At 39.3% G+C, this 25,412-nt stretch overlaps 1 protein-coding gene across 1 annotated transcript in view; it reads right to left on the reverse strand.

Annotated features, from left to right (window-relative positions):
• Positions 1-811: 811 nt before the first annotated feature.
• LOC118412776 (regulator of G-protein signaling loco-like) overlaps positions 812-25,412 on the reverse strand; it is a gene marked incomplete in the record, with an annotated part of 49,548 nt that continues 24,947 nt past the window's right edge. The window contains 14 exon segments of the mRNA XM_035815791.1: positions 812-3,665; positions 4,661-4,816; positions 4,923-5,088; positions 5,466-5,595; positions 6,455-6,592; positions 7,590-7,732; positions 8,115-8,224; positions 8,921-8,998; positions 9,450-9,537; positions 10,352-10,528; positions 12,034-12,180; positions 14,328-14,414; positions 15,083-15,285; positions 16,534-16,555. Of these exon segments, the coding sequence (XP_035671684.1) occupies positions 2,641-3,665; positions 4,661-4,816; positions 4,923-5,088; positions 5,466-5,595; positions 6,455-6,592; positions 7,590-7,732; positions 8,115-8,224; positions 8,921-8,998; positions 9,450-9,537; positions 10,352-10,528; positions 12,034-12,180; positions 14,328-14,414; positions 15,083-15,285; positions 16,534-16,555 (2,670 nt within the window).

The raw sequence follows: 25,412 nt of genomic DNA on the forward strand, positions 1-25,412 counted from the left end.
TATGTCACGGTTTTGTTGAGAACAAATATGGATCGCTGACATTGAAGACGTGTACAGTACCTGAATTCCAGTTTCAGCTTGGGATTTTGTTGTTAGAATCTGTAATGAAGTCTTCCGGGTCTGGCAGGAAGTTGTTAAACTAAAATAAGAATAGGCTCGATGGCTGATTGCATACAAAGTAAAACAGTTTAACAGTTTTACAGCTTGAAGAAAACAAACGCTCCTACAGTACCTGCACCTGCTTGATAATTATTAAATCGTATGCCCTACTTGAATAAAAAAAGTTCACTGCAATAATAAATGTACCCACATCACAAGGAGCTTATACTTTTTTACACTTACACCTAGTTATCATACTGAAAATTGTTAATGACATTACATGAAGTCATTCAACAATTTTCAGTCATGATGAAAATTTTCTGAATGGAAGGTGTGATAATTGTCATTTTCTGAAAAATAGAAGCAAGCTCTGTTTTTACCTGGAATCAATTCACAATACCAGTCCACTTTGGGGGATAATGTACTGTTAAGAGGATGTTCCATTTTTGCGCAGGGGTGATTTGGAACAGCCCAATGTTGCGTGGGAAGGGGTATGGCTGAAATATGCTGTATTTGCTCTTAAGCAAATGTCGGCCTTTCTAGTTTATAGTAGCTAACGGTCCTAAATTTAGCTGTTCAAAACATGTGTCAAAACTGCTACATTTTCGAGCAAACAACTTTGAAAAAAAGTTCACTTCTTGAACTCGGAGAATATGAGAAAACAACATATGTTGAAACTGAACAAAGAAAAAAACGCACAGCTGCACAGAAGTAACAGTTCAACTTTTATAATTTAGTGTACTCTACAAAGTCTCTTTTTTGTTACAAAATGTACAAGTTATACCCAGTCACAGTTATACTGAAGGAAATGTACATACCATACTTTATACATATATATTATACACAAGAAATGTACACTTTCAACTATGACGTAAGTTTGAAATACGATTTGGCTGACATTTTTTTCAGCCATAAAAGTATAGATCTAGTACTACAGAAGTAGTAGCAGACATACCAACGAACAAGAGAGTACAGCAATTACAAATACAAGCTTTGTATTACTGTATGTAAGCTAGAAATCTCTCCTGTTTACAAAAAGAGAAAATACCAGTTGATAAAAGACTTCTAAGATAACATTAAAACCAGTATTTGTTATAACATTGTCCAGAAGTACTGCCACAGACATACTGAAAGGCATGCCCCGGGAACAAAAGTTCAGGAAATGACTAGAATATTGCTCTCAGTCCTGTGTGTAACAGGGCCATATAAAAACACACAGAAACAACAAACCAGTACAACACTAAGGGAGTACTGGCAATGACATTAGATATACATATTTCAACACTTATCTATAGTAAGGTCTCGCATATGGCAGAAAAAAAACTTGCTAGGTCTTAGAGCACTACTTGCCATGTACAATTTACAATTCTAATAGCTTGATGTACATTTGTGTAGCATTGAAACATGACTAGGAATATTACAGCTGACATTACTACCACTGTCAGAACAGTATCTTGCACAGTATTTCCCATATTCTAAGTGCATTATTCTGGTTAAGTACACAGTTTCACACTCTATGTAGTTGTAGTTTTTTTTCTGAACACAATAGCATATGTAGTACTCCTATGGTAGAAAGAAATTGTTGTTAATTCTTTGGAACAAGGCACTACATTTTGACTAACCATTTAGAAGGGCTTTTTTTACACATGCCAAGGATTAAAATGGACTTTCTAAGGCCCCTATCACGAATCAAGAACTGAGCTCGGCCGACGTATTGGCAAGCTCCAAATGGGCATTTTTGGCCAAGTACGACAGGCGTCCTGATGATTTTCTAAGGCCTAGGGCATCGGGCTGTTTTTAGCAGCTCACCTGTTGGGATTTAGACCTCTTCGTGATGTCAGCTGAGCACCAAAAAAAGACAATAACTATAACTTTCCTGAATAAACATCAAGCCCATTGCAATTTGTGATGGGTCAGATTTTCAGCGGAAATCACAGTTGACGCTTGGGCGATTTTGAAATTTGTCGTACTCCAGCCAATCAAAAATCTGGCTGCCAGTTGCTTGAATTGTGATGCAGACTTTAGAAATGCTGTGAGATTGATACACTTGGTGGCCCATTGTTTTGGGGTAAGACAGCCCAGGAAATGTTTTCGCATTGCAGACAAATCAATGCATGCTGCAATGTAGTCCATTATTCTTCCTGCTCTGAACCAAAAGCAAAGCAGTGATTGCATTTTTAGTAAGTGCAAAACTCCGAAAACCAAGGAGGTACTACTAGTATATCCTATCTTTCTTGACTCTGTTTTTCCTTGTAAAGTGGTAATACAGCTTGACTCTGATAAAAACTGGTTTAAAATCAACAAAATTAAAACATATCTTCTGGGATGAACATTGTAACAATATGAACTCATGGACTGGTTAAGAACATGGCTCACTGGCAAGACTCAGACCATGGCACTTCTTGGGGTTAACATTTTCCATAAAAGATAGCACACTAGAATGATCCACTTTTAATCAGGCACCTTTAGCTCAAATCTGTTGGGGAGGTCTCAATACCTGATTACTGTATGACAGACAATACTAACTTTCTTCAGCAGGAATCATACAAATGTCACACGTAATTTCTCTCCATCCTGTGCAGTGGACACCACAGTTCTTCTTGCTGTTTTGTCAGACACACAGATACCGGCTCGAGTTCTACTTTGCAGCACACTAACACTGCCATCAATGCTGTTATTGCTGGTGTTGTGTCCATTAGTGTTCTGTCTGGGTGTTGGCGTGGTGAGGAGCTCATGTGTTGTTGGGGAGGGTAACATTGGGGAGGGGGGCAAGGACTCTGATCCCCCACTACAGTTGTGTGGCTCTATGTCTGTGGAGTCTGAATTTGGCGAGTAACCAACGCCTCGTTTTGGCACTAAGTTTAAGTTGGTGTGGCTGGGAAGTACCCCATCTACAGATGTCCTGTCCTGGGGACCTTTGTCCTCCACTAATGTTCTGTCTAGATCCGTGGTTCCGTACGTTCGCGCCAGGCCGTGCCGTCCCTCCCCGGACAAGTCCAGTGTATTTTCCACCACGGTGGTGTTGAGAATGGAGTCCTCGCTGTGAGACTTTGTCAGCTGTGTGTAAGCAGTGTGTGCAGCGCGAATGTTGTCGGGGCTGGAGTCTGGGCGGAATGTGCTGAAGGACAGGTTGGGCGTGGCAGATTTTGGGCGGGGTTTCCTCTGTTTCTCTGGTGAGATGGTGATGTAGGCAGAGTCATTAAACATGGACATGTTTCCCGACTCATCCATGTAGGAATGGTTTGGCAAGAATGAATCGTCAGCGTTGTGTCCCTTAAAGTAGTGGTCAGCCTGCACTTGTGACGGATAAACACCAGAAAAGCTCTGGTTGGTGCTGTTCAGTCCTGCCCTCAGGAACTCTGGTACCTCATACATGTCCTTGAACATGGAGGACTTACGATGGGAGTCTGAGGATGAAGGGTTGCTTTTGTTGGTCCCGATGCTGGTGGAGTCTTGGCCACTTTTCTTTGGTTTGAGGAAATCCGGGAGTTCCAGGTTAGACAGGGAGGCCCCTCGCTGGTCTTCCATCCTGCTGCGGCTGGCACGGGAGAGCATCGTAAACAGGTCTGGGAAAACAGGCCAATCAGCACGCAGTTAGATAAGGACAACTTAGAAACAGTAACACGGGATTCGTTACAGAGCACAAGACTGTGATTTTTCACAAATCAGTTCTTCACACATGAAGCACAACTGAAAAATATCTTACACTCTCAGGGTGGAGATAATAAACTCAATGTGTTCACTTGCAAATGCTGAAGGATAAAGACTACTGATACTGTATGACTGTCTGTTGAATCGTGCAAGAACCTGTATCATAATGCCTCATTGACAAAGACATTAAAGAAATAGTGTTAAGGTAGTAGGAAGTTGGGGAGGATTCTTTTAAAGACAACATTGACAGGAAGAAAGGAGAAGATCACATCCAACTAGGATTTTATGTAAAACAAATCTTGTGAATAGGTAGTGACTTACATTGAACTTAAGTTAAGGTGATCATACCTACATGAGATAGTACTGAGATAAAGATAGAGGGTGTGCAGTCATATTTCCATTCCTATGGATGGATGCAAGAAATGATGGAAAGAGAGAGTGCATGAAGTCACTTGTGCGTAATATCAATAACAAGCAATAATGATATATTTTGCTGAAGTCTTTAACAGCTGACCACTGCTACCTAAAGGCTTTATCAGCTTGATATTTCTGTTGGCTATTCCTCCTATTGTCCTACACATAACATACATAACTTAAGATATTGTTGTAAGGATAAAATTTCTTCACTACACATGTATCAAGACTAAAATGTCTGGAGGAAGCTTCAATAAAAATCATTTTTTGATTGATACCCAATGTCAGGTTAACATGACATTATGTTAACAAATTAGTCTGGTGCACTCAATACAACTTGTACAGCAGTGATGTTAATATGAACATACATGCACCACCTTACGCTGTTCAGCAACATTAGTGGATTATTGTTACAACAAACACGTGTCCTGGAACCCTTTTAGTACTCACCGTACACGAACACGTGTTAGTTAAATCTTAAAGGAAATGCACAAACCTCCTTTACCTTCCGTGTCCGACCCTTGCGCTGGCCGTGTCTTCCTGGGAAGTCTGTCAGAACTCTGACCATTCGTATTGGAGTTTCCACCTTCTTTATTTTTCCTGGCGATTTCTTCTGTACCAGTTGTGTTTCTTCTGACTAAGCCATATGAACCTGGTAAAGACAGAAATATTAGTTACAGCATTGGGGAAAAAAACACTGAAGCATACTACAGAGGATCTGATGTTTCACTTGATGTTTCCAGACATGAATGACTCACTGGATGTCCTGTCTGGCTCCTGGTGTCTGCTGTCTGCTGGAAGTGCAAGTTTCCCTGGTACGGAGTACTTGGTCCCCGCAACATGGCTGGTGGGCTCCACAATCACCTTCTGGTTCTCTAGTGTAGCAGCGGGGATGCCAAGGTCAAGAGGGAGGGCATTTCCGTCCTGATGGGAAAAAGAAGACACTATGAATACACAGTATACATGTGTGGATACAGCATCTAGCATTTACCTGGCTCTACCAGTAAGTCTGGGAAGCTACATGTTCAAGCCTTACATCTACTAAATATACCTGACGTGTATTCATTATCCACATCATTACTAATCTGGAGTTAGTGTAGTCACAGTGCCCCCTAGCAACATACACTGTAAATGCAAAGGAGGAGTCAAACACCTTTTACTACCTACATTATATGAATGCATCATCATCACCATTTACAAAGTCCCCAATGTTTATTTCTTTATCTATTAGGGGCTATGTTTGAAAGATTACGTAGAAACTATTATCAAAATTTTTACTAAGATATTTGACTGCTACCTACCAGTCTGATGATGGCCTCCTCCAGCCTCAGGCTGTACTTGTTGAGAACTGTCCTCATCACCTCAGCCACCGGCTTGGTTGGTTTTACCTTCACACGGAGGGAGAATTTCCCAAGAGAGGGCAAGTCCAACCTAAGGTAGTAAATTAGAACTAGTAATGTCAATCCAGGCTTTTAAAAGCACAGGTAGCAATTCACGGCTCTAGGATTGAAATGACTTGGATGCTTGCAAAACATACTGGAGTATCATCGTATATGAATATACAGTTTATTACTGTGATTACAGCCGAAATGGAAAATCTTGACAAGAAATCAAAGATCTCATAGCCTTCTGAAATATTGAGAATCCTTATGAATTTCTTGTTGAAGTGAATTTCTTGCTGATTCTGTGTATTTTTCCACTGGCTCCTAAATGCACAAAGCAACACGCATGCATATAGCAGGAAATTGAGAACAAAAATGAGATCACATTTGATAACCTATTCTTGGACCTTTAACCTAACTTCCTGTCAGTGTCCCTGATGTGCTTAACATGTGGAGAATAGTGTGCAGACACACAAAGACAGACATGCTAAAAATAATGCCTGCTATTTCACAGAGGCAATGATGCACACACAGCACTGCATGTGACACCAGACTAATGTGTGTTATTACTGGATAAACACTTAATGAATAGTGAAAGCTCAAATGTTCTTGACATGTAGTTGGTTCAAAGGTACACTCAGAATCATGTAACATGGAGCAGAGTTATATATGCATAGGTAAAAAAAACATGCTGTGCAACCTTTTTTTAGCTACGAATAGTTCATGCAAGCAATTTTCAATCAATATGAATTTTTCTCCATCACTGTGATTGAGCAATAATTATACTCACCCTTGCAGATTTCTGCTTCAAAGCATATGGTGACTCCAATCCAACTCAAACCCAACACTTATACCAAACTTCTAACCTTAAACCTGACAAATCTTCCTGAAGTGACCAATAGACTTACTTGAAGAGCACCCTTTGTTCCACCCTAATCTCCTTTGATCCCAAGATGGACACGTCCTGTTCCAGGTCCACCGGTTTGTCGTCTGCCAAATGGTACACCTCCACCGCAGCCATGGGAAGCTGACGCCGCTCACATAGCCTACAGCAACAGTGATTTAGACTTCAGTCACGGTCCATAGCTATAGTGTGTTATGCTCATTGTATGACCAGGTTTGAAGGTTCAAGACTCTTTGTGTTTATTATAATAAAACTACTTTGATTTGTTACAACTAACTGTGCCGGTGGCAGGGGATAGATGGCCGAGTGTCAAGTCAGTATTCATAAAATAACAGGACAGCTGGCTGAACTATAAATACAAGACTCTCTGTAAAGTCTGGCTCAAACCAAAGATATGGTTCCTTTCGCTGCATGCTTTAGAAATACACATTCAACAAAGAAAGGGTCATATAAAGTAGAAAAGCTCCAGGCTATGTAACACATCACACAGTATTAAGTTATGGCTATACGCTTGTAAGTGCCTATTAAGTCAGTTCCTTGATGTGAAAATTGTAGTGATGACATTTGAAAAACACTTAAAGCTGTATCATCTCATAGATTGCATGCTTTATTTGCCTACTGAGAATAGCTCTGACATAAAATACACATTGTGAATAATACAGCATCTTAGATCTGAACATTACTTTGTAGTGGGTTTTGTTTGAGGCTATTCCATGTACAATTATACATGAAGCAACTAAAATGCATGGACATGTAGAAGGGGTAATTCCATTTCTTATCAGTCATTGGACAGCCACACTTGTTCAAAGGAAGTAGCCTTCCAAGATCAGTCCAATGGAAACTCTTTAATATACATGTACCGTCTGAAAGGTCAAGGCAGCAGGAAAGCGGCACAAATTCAAAGTCTTTCATACTGGCCTTACTACTGGGAAAGACAATGTATGGTTGTTCTTCCCATCTGTCTTCAGGGCATACATGTAGCTGTAGCACAGTCTGCTGGAGGAAAGGGGGACCTACATGTACATCTTCAGTCCATATCATTGTTCTTGAGTAATGTTGGAAATTACATTTTGTACCCCCAAGGCAGAATTCTTCAAGAGAACAGCTAACTGCATAGAAATGATGTGTTTGCTACGCACTTGCTGAGGGCACTGCGTATTGTCTGGCCTGGCTTGGCGTAGATGACTGTAGAGGATCCATCTGGCAGCAGGACTCGGCAGAACTTGTAGGACTGCCTGGGATCAGCTGCTGCACTCTCGTTCAACTGGGACGTCTCCAGCGACTGGAGAACAACATGAAACACGCACCATCAGCGATAATGAAGTACATTGAAATTGCAGGTTTGTTTGTTTAACAAACAGGTTAAATGGTTTGTTTATCCAACAAACACATTAACAGGTGAACTTGTTAATGACACTGGTTCATTAGAACCTGAGCTATGATGCATCAAGTTACATGAAAAGGCTAATTGATCAATATCTTAAACTCGAGTTACAGCGCCCTGCACTAGAGCGAAACAGAAAAGGTATAAAAGGAGGAGTGGTACGATTTCTATCGTTGTTGAGAAAGACAAATAAACTTGAAACTGGTCAAATTCTGTCTCCAAGCTTTCTTTGTCACAAAGTTTATTTTGGTGTGATACTGTTTAGCTGTATGTAAGTTACCTCAGCAGACATGGCTTTCTGGTGCAGAACATCTAAGTCTGTACTTGCGAGGGAACTGCGACGGCTGCTACTGTTGTCACTCAGGTGTCCATCTAGGACCTGTACAGAACCTGCAGACAGTTGCACACATTAGTGAATGCCATAGTCAACAAAAAGAAAATTTTTTATACTCAAAGATCTAGTCATTTTAGATCCTATATCAAATTTAGACTACCTTCAAAATAGCTGCTACACTAGCAATGTTGGATAATGCGGCAAGCAAACTTTTCCATTTTCCTCGAAAAAAATAATTAGCAAGCTTCCAAGAAAGCCAGGTTATGCTAGACTCTTTTCAGCTTCATTTCATCTGATCATCACAACATTGTATAATAATGGCAGTGTACATGTATGTGAAATCCATCACCACCTCCCAGCAGTTGTACAATGTTGTGGCACTTTGTGCTCAATGTCAGGGGCGTTTATGCCATTAACTAATGGAGAGGATTGGTTGGCCAGACATGGGCTAACATTAGTTGGTTGAGATAATACCCACCAATGAAGTCCCCTGTGGACTGGCAGAGTCCGGGGTATCTCTATGATTAGCTGCCAATCATACCATATAAAGCAACAGAGGAGAAAGAAGTTCCATTATGGTCAATCACTTACATGTAGATGTAGTTCTAAGTCATCTTTTATTGCGAGTAAATAGAATGATTTATGACAGTCATTAGTTGGTAATGGCTTGACTGGTGATGTTGGGGATCTGTCATACATCATGTTGGGAGGGGCTGTATGGATTCATCCCAAAGTGTTACACACAGACTTACCTGAAGATCCACCTGCAGACTTACTGCTTCTCCTGTCCACGTCAGGCTGGAGTTTCATGTTCCTCTTGGAGTGCTTACCTGTGGTGTCAATCACATATTACTAGCCTCTACTTGCTTCACACTCTCTTTTGGACTTCTATCTTTTAAAATGGCTTAACTAAAAAATGAATGCAAAATCTAAGGTTTTACAATATTCAACATTATGGCTCACACAGATTTCCAATCAGACAAATGTCAAACTTAAAATACCAAGAATTCGGAGGAAATGTGGTTTACATTTACAAGAAGACACAACAAATAAAACATAACAACATTTAAGCTTGACGTAATATGTATTCTATGAGAAGTGTAAAATGTACATTTGTATGTATTTCTTGGCACCCAATATCAGCTAAGCTGCCTGGGTTTCCCATTTATTGCATTGTTTGCAATCTCAATAAATTTAAAAAGATAAATTAAATCAAATTAACCATGTTATTAACAAAATCATGAGGACTCAGACCTATAAAAGTCAGGATGTACTTCTTACCTCTAGCCCACGGTAGCAAGGACCTGCGTTTCTTCTCAGCACCATCACCCGTCAGCTCAACAGCATTCTCACGTACCTTCCTCCATAACTAAATATGAAACACCACTTTTAACATTGGCCTTATTGCAAACTCTGTCCAATTCACAAGTTCAGGAATTGGAATATTACCAACAATTATTATATATCAAATTGTGATAATGGTATGGGACATTATCCATTAAACCAAATTTGGGGTACAGCTTTAATCAATAAATTATTATATTGTTTACCAGTCCTGTAAGATACGAGGGGCGTTCAAGAAGTAATCCACCTGACCCATTTCCCAAAGGAGGAGATTAATGAAACTTGGTGCAGTTATTAGTATTTCTCTTCATAGGAATCACCCAGAGTTATGCATTTCTACCATCGTTTGATGCAGCTCTGTACACCGTTTTTGTAGGACGCCCCAGGTTGGTCCTGCAACAGATGCCTCATCAATGGCAGAAGAGGGACGACCAGGTCTGGGAGCTGTTTCCACAGACTTCCGGCCATGTTTGAATTCACAATGCCAGCGTTTTACAAGGTCATATGATGGGGAATCATCACCATAAGTTTCTTTTATTTCATCAAAAGTCTCATTTGGTATGCGTTCTTTCAAATACAAAAACCGGATCACTGCGCGACACTCAACTGGCTCCATTTCACACCTGGTCCATTTCACACCTGACTCAGTTCAAACACCTTTAAATCAAAAACCAAAATTAGTTCAGAGCTGTTTTTTGCAACATAACCCATAGAGATATGAATCATTACATATGCAAAATTTCATTTAGATCAAACAACTGGAAGTGGGTCAGGTGGATTACTTCTTGAACGCCCCTCGTACATGTGCAGTACATTGTGTATATTACACTTCTACCAACCTTCTGGCCTCGACTCTCCTTGCTGGACTTGCTTGCAGTATCATCAGCATCTGACCCACTGTTGGATGCCAGGTCATAGGGCAAAGGTCGCCCCTCCACATCACACAACATGCAGTCCTGGTACAGAGGCGACTTAAGGAAACGAGAGTAGCTATCGAATTTCATCAACTGGAATATCTGGAAAAAAAAGCAAGGTTACACTATAGTGTTATTAGTGTTAGCTTATTGTGTTCAGCAGTGGGGGGGGGGGGGAGATAATAGTGTACCCTAAGGCTTAAATACTAGAGCAGCCATCATTTTTACCTTAGGATACCATAGGAGCGACCCACAAGAATAGGAGGACTTCATTTTCATTAATGTTATCCTCATGGCTAATGATCAGCTCACTCCACATTTTTCATCAATGACAGAAACAGGCCATGTTTAGCAATTAATATATGTTCACACTGTGCTTGTATTCAGGGTTTTATAATTATAAAGATGTTTCATTTTAGCAAGATAATCCTCTGGCAGTGCCGACACATTGAAAAGACAGAATGATGTAGAGTGATAAAAGGCATGATTAATGGTTTGAGCTTCAGGAGACCTTGCATGGATAGTACATACAATGTAATATTGACAGAATATCTATCTAATCAGTTGAGACATGCCATGGTTACTTATTCCAACTGCTTTTACTGGAAACTGATACATAAATACCTTTTATACACTAATACAGGCAGTCTGTGATGTGAGATATGCAAGGAAACACATTCTACAGATGGTGTAGTCAATAATATGGGAAGCGTAGCCGTTTACAACAGACGTGAGTGATCTTTTAAAAGTCTGACTGCATGCCAATACTGAAGGTCTCCTCGCAAATGGCAACTTAGACCGCTTCTCTCTGCTCCACTGATCACTACAGACACTCAACAACCTTTGGTCTTTGGTAGCTCTTTTTCTGAGAAAAGATTTCAAGATAAGGACTATCTATTCCGCACTATTAGCCATTGGCAGGTGTTGATGGAGAGGCAGCCGTCATGATGATAAAGGTAAAAGCACTGAACAATCATGCCAAACTTCACCTTGCAGTGGAAGGTCATTTACCCGCTGTATTCTGACACAGCCCACTAAGACCTTGCATTGATTTACATGTATCACTATCAATCTTCCATCAGCGTACACGATGCTGAAGTTTGGCTTTCTCTGCTGCTGTGCGAGCAGGCAGGAAATTCTTACTGTAACTGTAAACAGTATGGTAATTCAGAATCTGAATATAAAAACAACATCTTATAGCTGGTTGGACCTACATGTATGTCATTTAGGATGGAGTCTTTCAGTATGAATGGTCCTAATAAAGTAGACTGGCACCTGTTTTTGCACATTTCAGGATGGACCAACACAAAATGCACTATGTTTGTTTTGGTTTGTTTTTAATTAGGATCTCCATTAGTGACTGATACATGTACGTGACTATTCTTCCTGGAGTTTGGGTGAATGGTACTCATTTTCACTTGAATGAAGTGAGGAAAGTCGTGTAAAGTGCCTTTCCCAAGGGCACATGATCGGTGACACAGCAGGTTTTAAACTCGGGACCTTTTGGGCCTGAGCCCAACGCACTGTTGCCACAATTGCGACATGCGACCTCACCTTATGTTAGAAGTGTGTAACAAATAAGACAACAAAGACGAAGTAGTTCTGACCTGTTGTTGTGCCAGGTTGAACATGTCCGGGGTGGGAGATCCCAGCATCTCATCCACCATCTGCCTGGCCTGGCTGTCGATGTTCACTGGCATGGAGGCCTTACTGGCCATGTGTGTGCTGTAGATCACCTGCGCCTGAGTCACCATCTGAAGAACATCCAGATCAGTCTTACCACCAAGTCATCAACACTGCAATAACAGCATCTATTCTTTACATATTAACATTTTCATTTGAAGCCTTACTGGACATGTGTGTGCTGTAGATCACCTGTGCCTGGGTCACCATCTGAACAACATCCACAACAGTCTTACCACCAAGTCATCAACACTGCAATAACAGCATCTATTCTTTACATATTAACATTTTCATTTGAGGCCTTACTGGACATGTGTGTGCTGTAGATCACCTGTGCCTGGGTCACCATCTGAAGAACATCCACAACATTCTAACCACCAAGTCATCAACATTGCGATAACAGCATCTATTCTTTACATAACAAATATGTGGTCATCAACATTGCGATAACAGCATCTATTCTTTACATAACAAATATGTGGTCTTAAGCCTTGACTCACAATTCTTATTACAATCACCAGTGAGCCTCTTATATGTCTATTTCTCACAGCTACACCACAGGTAAGCCAGACAAATCCCCACCGAGCTAAAAAGGCTTCCTACTGCAGAGCATTAAGATTGGGAGACCAAACCATACATAATGGACTTAGGGTATTACATATTTTTTTATATGTATCTACATGTACATGTGCTTCATACATATTCTTCAGTCCAAGGTGGTTTCAACAACATTCTAATAATTTGTCGCACGTAACTAAATATTTGTATATTTGGAATGTTTTCGGCATGAAAATGGATGAAAAGTGACTGTATTTCAAGTTCACATAAGGACACCATATTACTTTGACACTTTAGCAAGAGTTTAAGAACACCCAAATGAGGCCCATTATTCTTGAGATCGCAGTACACCGTGTTTACCCGGGTGCTGCCTAGAGACACCAAAGATAAGACTACCCTGCGCTAGTCATTATTGCCTGAAACTCCTTCCCAGGATCACATTGGCAAAGTCGTGGCTATCTTCACTGCACAAGATAGCAGCAGTAACAGGCTCTATGTGTTCAAGTACTTTACAGGGTGATAACAGATTTCAGCTGTGGAGTGGGGAGTTAAATCTTGCCTGGCCCATAGGCAAGGAAGAGTGCATAATGTGGGGAGATGGGCTCTGGGGTCACAGGGGAGACATGTTAGGGATCAAAGGACTTATGAAGGACGGGGCAGCTTGCCAGGAAGCTAGTATGTACATTTCCACACAACGTTGAATGTGTTGCATAGTACTGTCTAAAAATTGCAGAATTTCATTCATTCAGTACAATTTTTACCTGAAGATCTAGAATGGTGAACTTTGCAAACATAAAGCTAGTCACAAAATCACACAGGCAAAACATGCACAAAAATGCTTTCACTAGTTTAAGAAACCAGAAGACGAGATTGTTGAACTGTTACAAACTCCATAGATGTCAACTTGAATGTAAATTCAAACAAACCTGCATTCTCATAACACAGCCTACTGTATAAAGTTATCATATCATTAAAGCAGCAACTTACAGAAACATTTTAGTTAAAAAACAAGTTGAAATTGAAACTTCACACAGAATAATTATCCTAATAGCAATTAGCCGAATAGTTTCTCAAACAACACCTGGGCTGCCACATGCACTAACTTGGAAAATAATAACTCTGTAAAAGAACACCAAAGTTAGAGCAATCTGCTTATTTCACAAGCATGCAACACACGTCAGCCAGCAACCAAATGCCTTCTAATTACCACTTCACTCTTAGCAACTATCCAGAAAAACACTTGACTTTGGCAGTGCATGTGTGCTTGAAGGTGCATCATGTTCCTGTTTCCTGGGAAGCAGCCTCCAGTTCCTGGACTGATACAATTAGTCAGCTGCCTTCGTGACACTTGAGATAACTACACAAGAGAATACCACAGCACTGGCTGATCTAATGGGCTGACTTGGTAAAAAAACAGCTTCTTGTGATTGCTATCAGATTCTAAAAAGGTAAAAGGTATAGGGCTACAATCTCCAACAAATGTTAAATGTATTGGTTGGCATTGTTGAGCCTTGCATAGAAAAGACAATATTCATTAATACATTGTAACTACAAGACCATGTGTAGCATGTATCCAACTGCTATTTTATCACTGAAAAACACTTAAAGTTTGTATTTTGTAAAGTCAAAGCTGAACCCAAATTATAATAGATATACACACCTCTTGCTGATTTGTGATTGCTTTGAACTTTTCACATTCAGTCCAGAACACAATGTTTTCCTCGCTATATTCCTGTTTCAGAAATTCCTGTAAGATAAGGGAAAAATTGTTTTAATTTACAACACTTATATGTATCTAATTAAGTACCTCATACAAAATCAATTCCTGCCACTAGATGTTGTCTGGCAGACTTGGAAGTCATGAAAACAACAAGCAGTAATTATAGATAATACCATAAGTACATTAATTTTTTCATCATGAAAACAGTATAGTCTTTCACATATAGCAAATTTTTGGCCCAGATGTTTCTAAATTCACGAAAACAGAAAAGGTCAACTATGTTACTGTGTAAATTCAAAACGTCTTGAAAACGCATGAAAACATGTGTATGGTAGGTGACTATCATTTCAGCACCAAGGACAGCAATGCTCTACATAGGGGAGGGCTGGAGTGAAATGCTTCAGATATTAAAACACAATCCTAGTTGCATGATAGACAGATGTATTTTTGCGATACCACCATTAAGTGATTGCCCGCAGTATCCTGTTTATGTTCGTCTGTGTAGAAAAAGCTTATCTAGAGTAGAAGTGCATTGTAATTCCCTTTAAGTTCATTAGCATCAGATTTGATTACTTTATAAATGTAATTCTTTTTTTATTCCTTTACAATGTAGACATGTGACATTTGCATGAATCACAGAATGGTTCTCATTCTACAAGGAGTTATTCCTTTGACTGATGTACATAAAAACTTACAGTAAAGCATGCTAGCCCTGCGGGGTCGTGTAACAAGCGGTCAAAGCTGACGGCCCAGCTGGCCACCCGTCCGGTGGCCGTGCCAGTGGCTCCCCCTGCTACATGTGCCTCAGGTACACTGTGGGTGCTGGTGTTGCTGGCCAGGCTGCTGACACTGCTGCTGGGGTGCAGCTTTCCGGACACCCCGTGGGGCCGTGCCACTTCTGTACAAATAGGAAGGAGGAGTTGTCAGTATTTGTAAAAAAAAACCACACCCGCAAGTACACGAACATAAGTAAACACTATACATACGCCAATTATGTGTAATATCATAATACATGTATGAAGCGTTTCTTTATGACTGAAGGAATATAGCTGTACATGTTGCAGCAAGTGCTGGGACACCTTGTTGACAGTTTATCAAAAGAATCATTGCTGCACACCAAGGTTAACTCTAACTTAAAGCCCTAAACCTAGAGCTTACAATATTCCAATGCTCATATACGGCAGTGCTTCAATATGATATTAAAGTCATTAAACTACTCTGCACAAAAATGTCAGCCCCGAGCTCCTGCTGTTAGCTAAAAGCTGGACTCTGTAATTATAGTGCTTAGTTGTGAGTAAAAAGACACAGATGATATATTGGTAAGATGTCTTGGCAGTTTGCCTCTTCAAGAATATGTGTGGTAGAAATGATCATAAAGAATTTCTATAACAGTGCATGTTATTTTGGCTAGTTGGACAATCTTCTGAACATCATATTTTACATGAATTCATTCATTCATTCTTACAGAAAATGGGGGTGTGTGGTAGGAGTTCTGTGATGTTACTGTACTGTTTGAACAAGGGACATGTTCAACAGAAACTCAAAACCTGCGGCAGTATAACAATTTAGAGTGCACAGATGCTGGAGATAGGCCTGACTTAGTATAAGAATGAAACAACTAGTCATAGAAGCTATTTGCTCCTGTTAAATTGACATGTTTATGCAGCTTTTGAGGTTTTACATGTACATGAAGTTCAGTCACAATTTTGCAAAAGCATTCTGATCTGCCCCATCTTGGTACATGTAATATACAATGTATGTTGTGTTAGAGAGAGAGAGAAAACAAAAACAATCAGGTATCTTGGGAATGGGTCTTACATTAGATTGTACAAATTCCTATAACTTTGAAGGGCTTGGGGTGATATTTTTTGGATGAAACTTCTACAGGTTTCATACTGACATGATGCCACAAATTGTACTTGTGTCCATGTGTATGGTGCAGATAAGCAGCAGCAGCTCATTTCATTTTCCCTGTTAGAATGTGTACATGCAAGGTGTGGGAATGAAAAGATTGCAAGGCAAGAGCAGGAAATGCCACATGTCATTGAGAAGCCATTGACACACAGTTACATTTATGTCTTTTTGATAGTTGGCTGAGCATAAGCATGAAAATAGTGAAGTAAAATGAATCATAAAGATAGCTTACCTCCATCAGAGACTGCAAGAGACTGCAAAACAAAACAGAAACAAATGTTACTGTTACGTATTAATATATCCTTGTATGATATTTGATAATGACCATTACGTCTGATTAAACAACATCAAACACATATACATTTTTAGTAATGCTTACCATTATGTGATTGTAAGCCCTGGCACAGATGAACAGATTTTCTCACATGCAGGTAATGCCCCTCACATATACACAGCAACATTCATAAGGAATATTCCTCTTTTCAAAGGCCAACCAAGCAGACAAGAAGCATACAAAGAGACTGCCTAGAGTTGGGCTGGCAACCTACTGTGGACAACATCCTTCATTCTGAAGGCTGGCTCAAAGGTGTCCTACTTATGCTGCAATATATCAGCTGAGTTACGGGAAACCTTCCTTTCATGATCACACTTTCATAATCCTATTCCATGCCAGCTGAAGGATGTACATGATGCATATGACATACACTGTTAAAACAGCAATCAATCATTACAGTCTCCTGATTACATGAGCTGGCTTTATAGTGATCAGATAAACAGTCACTTGTTTTAGATGTTGGAGAATGATTCACGGCAGGAAGTTGCTGTTATAATTAGCGGCAAATGGACCCAGGGATATTGCAATTCTGAGCTAGAATCCAGTCTTGTTCACAAGAGATTTGATCAGCTTAGTAAAGGAACACAAAAACACTTGAAAGAACCTGCCTTAGTACAGATGAACTACTACACCAGTAGGTGATCTGAGGACAAGCACTTATAGTTATACCACATCTCCATCATGCTACCCTGCACATTATATTACATTACATAATTAATCGCTCAGTCTGATAATATTCAATAGCAAAAACAACTTTATAGATGATGGTATCAATGTTCTATTACTGAAATATTGAAGCTGGTGTGTTACACTGAATGGCGGTTATACCGGCTATATACAATATAGATACAGCTACAGAAAATGTTTCACTGGCCTAAAAAAAGTTAACCCACAAATTTGCTTTTGAATCCCTTTTCAGTTCCTTTTGAACAGACGCCTTCGACGAGTTCTCGCAATGGATTTGATGGTGTTTTCAGTGACAAAGGTTCTCCTGTAAACACTTGTGGATGGAAAAAAAACACCTTGCACAAACTGTGACCCAGCAGGATTTAGGGGCATGATGGGTAACATGACCCCCTCTTGCAAATAACAGTCAGCCATGCATACAGCACCTGTGTAAGTATCACTGACACCAGTACTCATCGTAACACTGTAGCAATACCATGGCATTCCAGCCCTGTAACAATGTTGCCATGAACAGGACAAAACTACTAATGCTTTATCATTTACACATAATCCATTTTTCTTTATCATAGCCATTAAGGCTGCACTGACAATCTATATTCTGATCTAAACAACACCCCTACTTGCAGAAAATACATAGCTAACTACATAAATGTTCACATTCTATGGGTAACAATGATGTATCTACTCTGATCTAACACTAATGATTTCATTTGCAGTGACACATGTTGTAAGAAAAAAAAAACTCAAGGATTTTCTTTGAAGAGCATTTAGAAACCCATGAGGATTCTTTCAATTTTCCCTTCTTCACTGAAAATCACTAATGGATCTACCAAGACAAAAAAGTTAGAATAAAAAAGTCTACTGAATTGGATCTACTAACGGAGGTTTTGAGACTCTTTACTGGACATTCATGACTTACGTACGCCATGTGTCATGTACATACAAAGCACTTAATGCAGTTTAATTTCGGAAGTCTATATCTCCATTTTACACAAATAATGTATATCTCTCCAAGCAACACAAGTCAGAGAGATGATTTTGGCAACCTGATATAAACTATAATATAATTAGCACCTGTAAACATCAACATAATAAGCACAATGATATTCATAAAGGGCACACAAAATGAAAACAGGAAGGACTGGGTTACATCACTCATGCAAACTTATATGTATGTACGTAGTATGTACGTAATATGTACATAGTACAACAACTTACATACAGATATGAACATACATTGAGATTGTACCTGTAGTCCAGTACTGTAACAGTAAACCCCATGGGCATCACCAGAGTCAGAGAGAGAGGCAGTGACCAGTACTTTACCAGCCTCTTCCATCATTTACATGTAGTATTCACAGAAAAATGACAAGCTATTTAAGAGCACCAGATCCTGTACTGCCTTCCCATTTCCCTCACATGAACTTGAGGAGACTAAACTTGCAGGTTGTGGCATCAGTAATCCTAACGTCTGTTCTGCTTACTGTACATGTAGGTACGTACGTATACAGGAGTGGCCCATATCAGTTAGAAAGTCCCTGTAGGTCTGCTTGCTGTACATGTAGGTACGTACGTACAATGTATACAGGAGTGGCCCATATCAGTGAGTGAGAAAGTCCCTGCAGGTCTGCACAGAGGTGTAACACAATGGTCTCACATGAGAGCTAGGGGGGAAACTGGGGCCTCTTGAGGGATAGTCAAACTCTAAGATAACATGCCTGGGGACAAACAGCATCTAATGCATCTAGTGCTGTCACAGCAATCTTGCCATCAATGTGGAAGACATAAATACAGGAAGCAGGAACAGGCAAAAAGGCTTTCTTTCATGTCCAAAGTCTGACACTGTGCATTATTTCTTTTTCAAAAGGCAGGCAGCAATAACACCCTGATGTTATGTTCAAAGCAAAGCTACAAGATGGCTGACCCCTGCCAGTGATGGATAATACGTACTTTGTATCTGTACTGGTGTCATTAGTTAACTACTTGGGATACAAGAATGTATGATTCAATTGATTGTGATCTTTCCAGTTTCAATGTACAAGTAAAGAATGAAGTAGCCTTTTGAAACCAAAAACACTGTACACATTATTCAGTGCCAAAATGCACATATGATATATCAACATTAAATGCTTGAGGATTTTGTCTTGTGTCACAGGTTTATGTTCAATTGTTAACATTCCAGTTGCATTGTGTATTATTTTGAGGAGATCAGAGTGTCTGCAAAATAACTGTTATAATATCTGCCTCACAAAGACAAAGTTTATAAAAAATGCTCTATGTGCAATTTTGAAGAATTTACCAAACAGCATAAGTGGCAAATCATTATTAAGGATATCATTATTATATTGTAGTGGGAAGAGAAATTTGCAAAATGGTCAGCAACCAGTTTTAATACCTTAAATTTTCCCACAGCTATGATCTATATACAGTAAATATCAGTTTTGTTGGTAAAAAGTCAACTGCCCTTAACTTGAAACAGAGGTATTACTTCCTACATAAATGTATACAGCTGACCCATGCTGACCTGTGGAGGATGAAGCTGTCACAAACACTATATATGCTGATATGTCAGTGCTGAGTAATGTAGCATACATGTAGATGTATCCAAGGATCTACAGGCTGCAATCTAAGCAAGATGGGTAAGGCCCCGTTCATGATGCAAAAAATGAAACGGTTCTATCGGTTAGGCAAGCTGAAACGGATAAGTTTTGTCATCATGAATGCTCTGAAACGGATCTGAAACTTTTTTTTTAACCTCCTTGGGAGGTGGTTCTGAAACGGTTTCTAGGTTATCCGGGAATTGCAAATTTTCATCATGAAAACAGAAGCGGCACTATTCGTTTTACATCCGGGCACGTGCATTCATATTTGGTGGCATCACAGGGAAAAAGTACAATTTTTATTCTGTAATTCGGGTGTTTTGGCCGCGTTTTCAATCGTAAAATTCGCTTTTATATTATCCGGCCGCCTCCTGGTCGACTGAGGAGCCAGCAGTCCTGATACCGCAGGGGCATGTGCCAGGAGATCCAGTGGAAATGTCATAGCATGACATATATCGGGACCACATTGTTTTCAGAGGCATTTCCAAAGTCATGACAGAACCCAGCTACAGTAAGGTTTTGTTCAATTTCGATCAAAGACCAATAATCTGACACAGAAGTACAAGTTTGGGAAAGATCACAACAGCCTCAGGGGTCAGAGGTTGCATCACCATGCATTACCATACCTTTTTAAAGAACTGAACGGTTTGCAAGTTTGTATCGTGAACGCAAAATGCTAACCGTTTCCTGTCATTTGCTGTCAGAATTCTAGGCCAAACCAATAGAACCGTTAACTTTCATTTTTTTGCATCATGAACGGGGCCTAAGTCAGGGTACTGTATAGTGTTACAATTGATCACGACAGACTGAATACAATTCTTATCTATTCAACAATAGAAATGATAACACTAAGGATTCAAGGAGTAGGCTATCAACTTGTAAATTGATTATTTGGCAGCCATCAGACTAGCATCATCTCAGCTTTAGCCAACAGCTGGTCTAATGGACTCATGAGACCAATGTGTATGTAGATACCTTTCAGTGCAGTATCTTTCTAAAATCTACTTCAAGCTGGCTTACAAGGTATGAGACTGTCCATTATGTGAGAGGGAGCCAATGAGGTACATTCATCACAAAGCTATCGTCATTCCGTAGCTCGAAATGATTTGTTATCTGAGATCGTGCTATAACTAAGGAAAGTATCACAAGTTGCAATTGGATACTGTAATCATTAAACATACAATGTCAAATACTAATTGAGACTCATAGTACATATTGTCAGGATTTTGTCTTAAATTGAAATTCCAGACAGCTAGAGTCACGCCATGGAATCAGGCATACATTTAACAATATATACATTGCAAATGCAATCTAAAGGCTTTCAGTGAACATCAGTCAAAAAGCTAACCCGAATTCCACAACCCATATACATTTTCGCCAAATGGTTTTACTCTTTATGGTTAATGTATTATGTGTTCTTTATCAATTATGCAAATTATGTCCTTAATTTCATGAATTGTATAAGTTTATCATCTTCTCCACCAAGAACAGAAGTTGATAGCCTAAATAAATCTTATAAAGGAGGGCTATAGTAGCATTTTCTGATCAATGCATATCATGATGTTGCAAATTTAACAATGTTCACCTTCAAGAAATGTCAAAATGCCACAAGTATGAAATTCCCTGACATTCCCAGCTATGGCATCTTCACATCGATTTGCATAACTATGCAAAATAATGATGATCTGTCATCCACTTGTTATGTTAATCCCTTCCAAAGTGTGACACTAAACTGGCACCTGCCATAATAAAAAAAGCCACTAGGGGGTACAAACCTATAACTATTGGCTCCAAGACCTACAATCATCACTCAAAAAGCATGTCCAGAAATTGAGAAACTGGAAGTTCAGCGCAGTACAACAACAAGCCGCTAGGGGGGCCAAAATTTAAAAGTCTCAAAAAGACCTTACCACATCTTGCCAAATATCAATACAATTCATCCAGGCCTTTTTGAGTTATGCTGGATTTCAACAGCATACATACACACAATGCATATGCTACAGAAGACATAACCTTCTTGGCAAAGGCAATTACAGAGCCTTAGAGAGTTGTTTGGAAGAGAGATTAGGGGTGTGGAACCCTCTGGGAGAAAGTACTAAAAGATGACTTACACGAATACATCACGTTGTATGGGCTTACTAAAAATAGACAGGATGTGTGGTACCCTGTGGCACAATGTGCATGCTCAATGTGTTGTCTCATGTATTTACCAGGGCCATACATCTTATATGACAGCTAGAATAATCACTTGGGATATTACTGTTTGGAGTCAGGCACTTTGCATTATAGTATATTCTATGTCTTAGTTGAGTTGAACTGGAGTCGTTGCCATATGATTAATGTCATTTTAGGACAAAGGTGACCAAAATCAAGTTTCTACATAAGCCCTACTCCATGTTTGCAATCACTATATCCAAAAGATCTCTATCCATAAAAATCAATTTATCAGCCACCTTGTGACTTACTGTTTCAGGAGAGGGGTTTTAACAAGCCCCTGGCTGCTTTGTGGTATTAAGCTGTGCAAACAGAGGGAATAAACTTTGTGATAACGCTGCTGGGTGAAGCAAGTACTGCAGAAGAATTTAGAACTGAGGCAAGAGAAATCATACGCACATTCAAGCCTATGGCAGCTAATCTGACAAATATTACTCTATAGCTAAACTACTTATTAACTTTGCAGTATTCTGGAAAAAAAGTTACTAAAATTTGAGCCTATCACTGATGTCACATTTCTGCTACAGGATTTAACTACTAACATTAACAAAGTAAAAATTTGCATCAACTGGCACACTATACAAAGTAGAGAAGAAATACAAAAATTAGGCCAAAGTGTTAGAAAAGTCAACAAAACACGTCTTTGGGAGTCCATACACCTGACCATATCGATCCATATTGTTACAGGTGTTATTCTGATATAGCATCTTCAGAGAGGATATATGTAGCAGTACATGTACTTCTTTCTCTTAGATAGCACATATATTTGTAGCCTGTGCTGGTCTATGATAAATTAGACCACAGAACTGGAGAGACACAGGGACCAGCTAGTAGTGGCACCCTGGGCATTTATTATCCTATACAGCACATAATTAGATCCCGAATGGTTTAGTGATGAATTGAAATAATTGTGAAACTTTAAGCTGATGCAAGTCAGGTTTTGAATGTTACCTGCATTGGTGCAGGGCCCGAAGAAATATTTTGAGCCCTGCATGATCGTGGTAAAAATAAATATTATGTAAGTACATTGTTCAATCAAGTCTCATTCTTCAGTAGTAATATTGTTAAGTTCAAGTCTCTTTTCTTAAGATTGCAATAATATTGTTCATAATATTAACCAATAGGACCTTGTCCAGTCTTATACCATCTTATGTTTATTTGTGACATAATTATTATCAAAACAGAAATACTCTTACTAATAATCACAAAATTTATTCTCAAATAAAGTATGCTTTATTTCTACTGATTATGATTTATCGACTGATATGTTTCATTTGCAGTGAAGCCTACTGCATAAAACTTTTGATAGAAAAAGTGATGAACTGTAACATCCGTTACCCTATATATATATATATATATATATATATACACACAGAGACATATATAGAGAGAGAGAGGCAGAGAGAGAGAGAGATTATAGATATACAGATGTGCATATATAAAAAACATTGTCTAAAGAACCCTTCCACTGAGGCACACTATACATGTAGCTTGTTCCTATCCCAGCCTCAGTATTCAGTCATACTATCTCATAGTCATCAAGATATCACAGGAAGTACCTGTTGGGAAAGGAATCAGATTTTTAGAAAACAATCTTGATGGCTTGAGTAACTTTTTCAAATAAATCAATCTGTTCCATCAAAAAATATTGCATGACTTGGCATTGTACAAGTCCAATAGATAGTGCTTAAAGCTAAAAGAATTTGACATTCTACAGAAATAACATCTGTTCCCCAGCAATGTATACAATATTCCAGAATGTATAAAGTATCTACCTGCTTCTGGATATCCATTGCACTTGGGCTTTTATCAGCTTAAGAGCTTATTATTATCATTATTACAAATGAAATGTAAAACAGCAATGCATACTTCACAAGAGGCTGGTAAAAGCCTTGCGTGGTCCCATGAACTTCTGAGATGACTCACATTTCAATCAAAGAGGGATGACTGTTTCATGTTCAAAGATAAACTTTGATGGTGGATTAAAAACTAAAATAGGAAGACAATGTATCAGAATAATCAGAAAATACATGTACCTAAGCCTCACTTCCTATGAGGGAATGTTCAAAGTTTCTTACTTACACAAATGTACAAGATTAAGAAGAAGCTATATTTCTAGCTCCCTTTTTCGGGAAAATACTTGTCCATCTGTGCGTCCTTTCTGGCACAAATATACATGTAGCACATATCATGTAGGAAGGGGTATAAGCCTTAAGACACAATATCGATATCTATCATTGACAGTAGGAAGGGGAGCATACACATGTACATGTCAGGGCCGCATCCTCAACACAGTACTCAACACACTGGTAACATGTCTGACAGAAAATCCATTTTGCTGTGAACCATTTCAATACTTAGGAATTACCACACCTGCCAGGATAACACATCAAAGCTGCCTTCTGCCTTTGTACAAATCTAGCACCCTTCTGATAACAACATACCACAATATTGACTTAAGGATAAAGTCCTCCCAAACAGGTTATACATGTACATGTAGGTAGGGCAGCAGTTGGACTCCTTTGTGTAGAAGTCACACAAAGGGCAATTACTGCTAAAAAAAAATATAAGATTTGTGTGAACTTTGTAGACTAGTGATCCAAAAAACAAAAGTACGTACAGCACACAAACAGTGTTTCTCAAACACACTTGCATTGATACACATGTAGTCTAACTACATTTCCCCAACACTTTCATGTCTAGGGGAAGGTGTGGTCACTGTGGTGACTATAGCAAAAATCCCTACAGGATTGTTCATTCATTGTTATCCCGTGTCCATTGTAACAGAGTACCAACACATGAATGTGTACTTACCACTGGCTTTCCAACAATATAGAACACAACAGGCATTGGAGCACTTCTTTTCCAGACACAGAATAAAATGTTTCCAAACTTTCCACAGACACTACTTGATGTTTAATTACAGAGTAAACTTTCAGATCTAAAAATACTTATACTGAGGTCTTCCTTGCCAACATGACTCTACCGTTGGGCAGGAATTCTACCCCTCCAGTGATGGTGACTGGTTTTCAATTGGTAGCAAGTGCACCATGCCCAACCAATTATGTTTGGGGTCAGGTATCAACTAAAGGAAACAGTAGCAGGCCCACTGGGCCATACCAAATGGAATGAAGAGGGGAGGGGCAGAGAGGTTACCACCAGTGAGTATCGATTAAGATGTATATAGCAGTGTCTTTTTGTATGTAGCATCCAATGTCCATCAACATCACTGTTACAATTTAGATTTTAATTCAGATGTGCAATGTGTAGAGTGGC

The sequence above is a fragment of the Branchiostoma floridae genome, chromosome 4 (assembly GCF_000003815.2).
Source record: "Branchiostoma floridae strain S238N-H82 chromosome 4, Bfl_VNyyK, whole genome shotgun sequence".
Taxonomy (NCBI): domain Eukaryota; kingdom Metazoa; phylum Chordata; class Leptocardii; order Amphioxiformes; family Branchiostomatidae; genus Branchiostoma; species Branchiostoma floridae.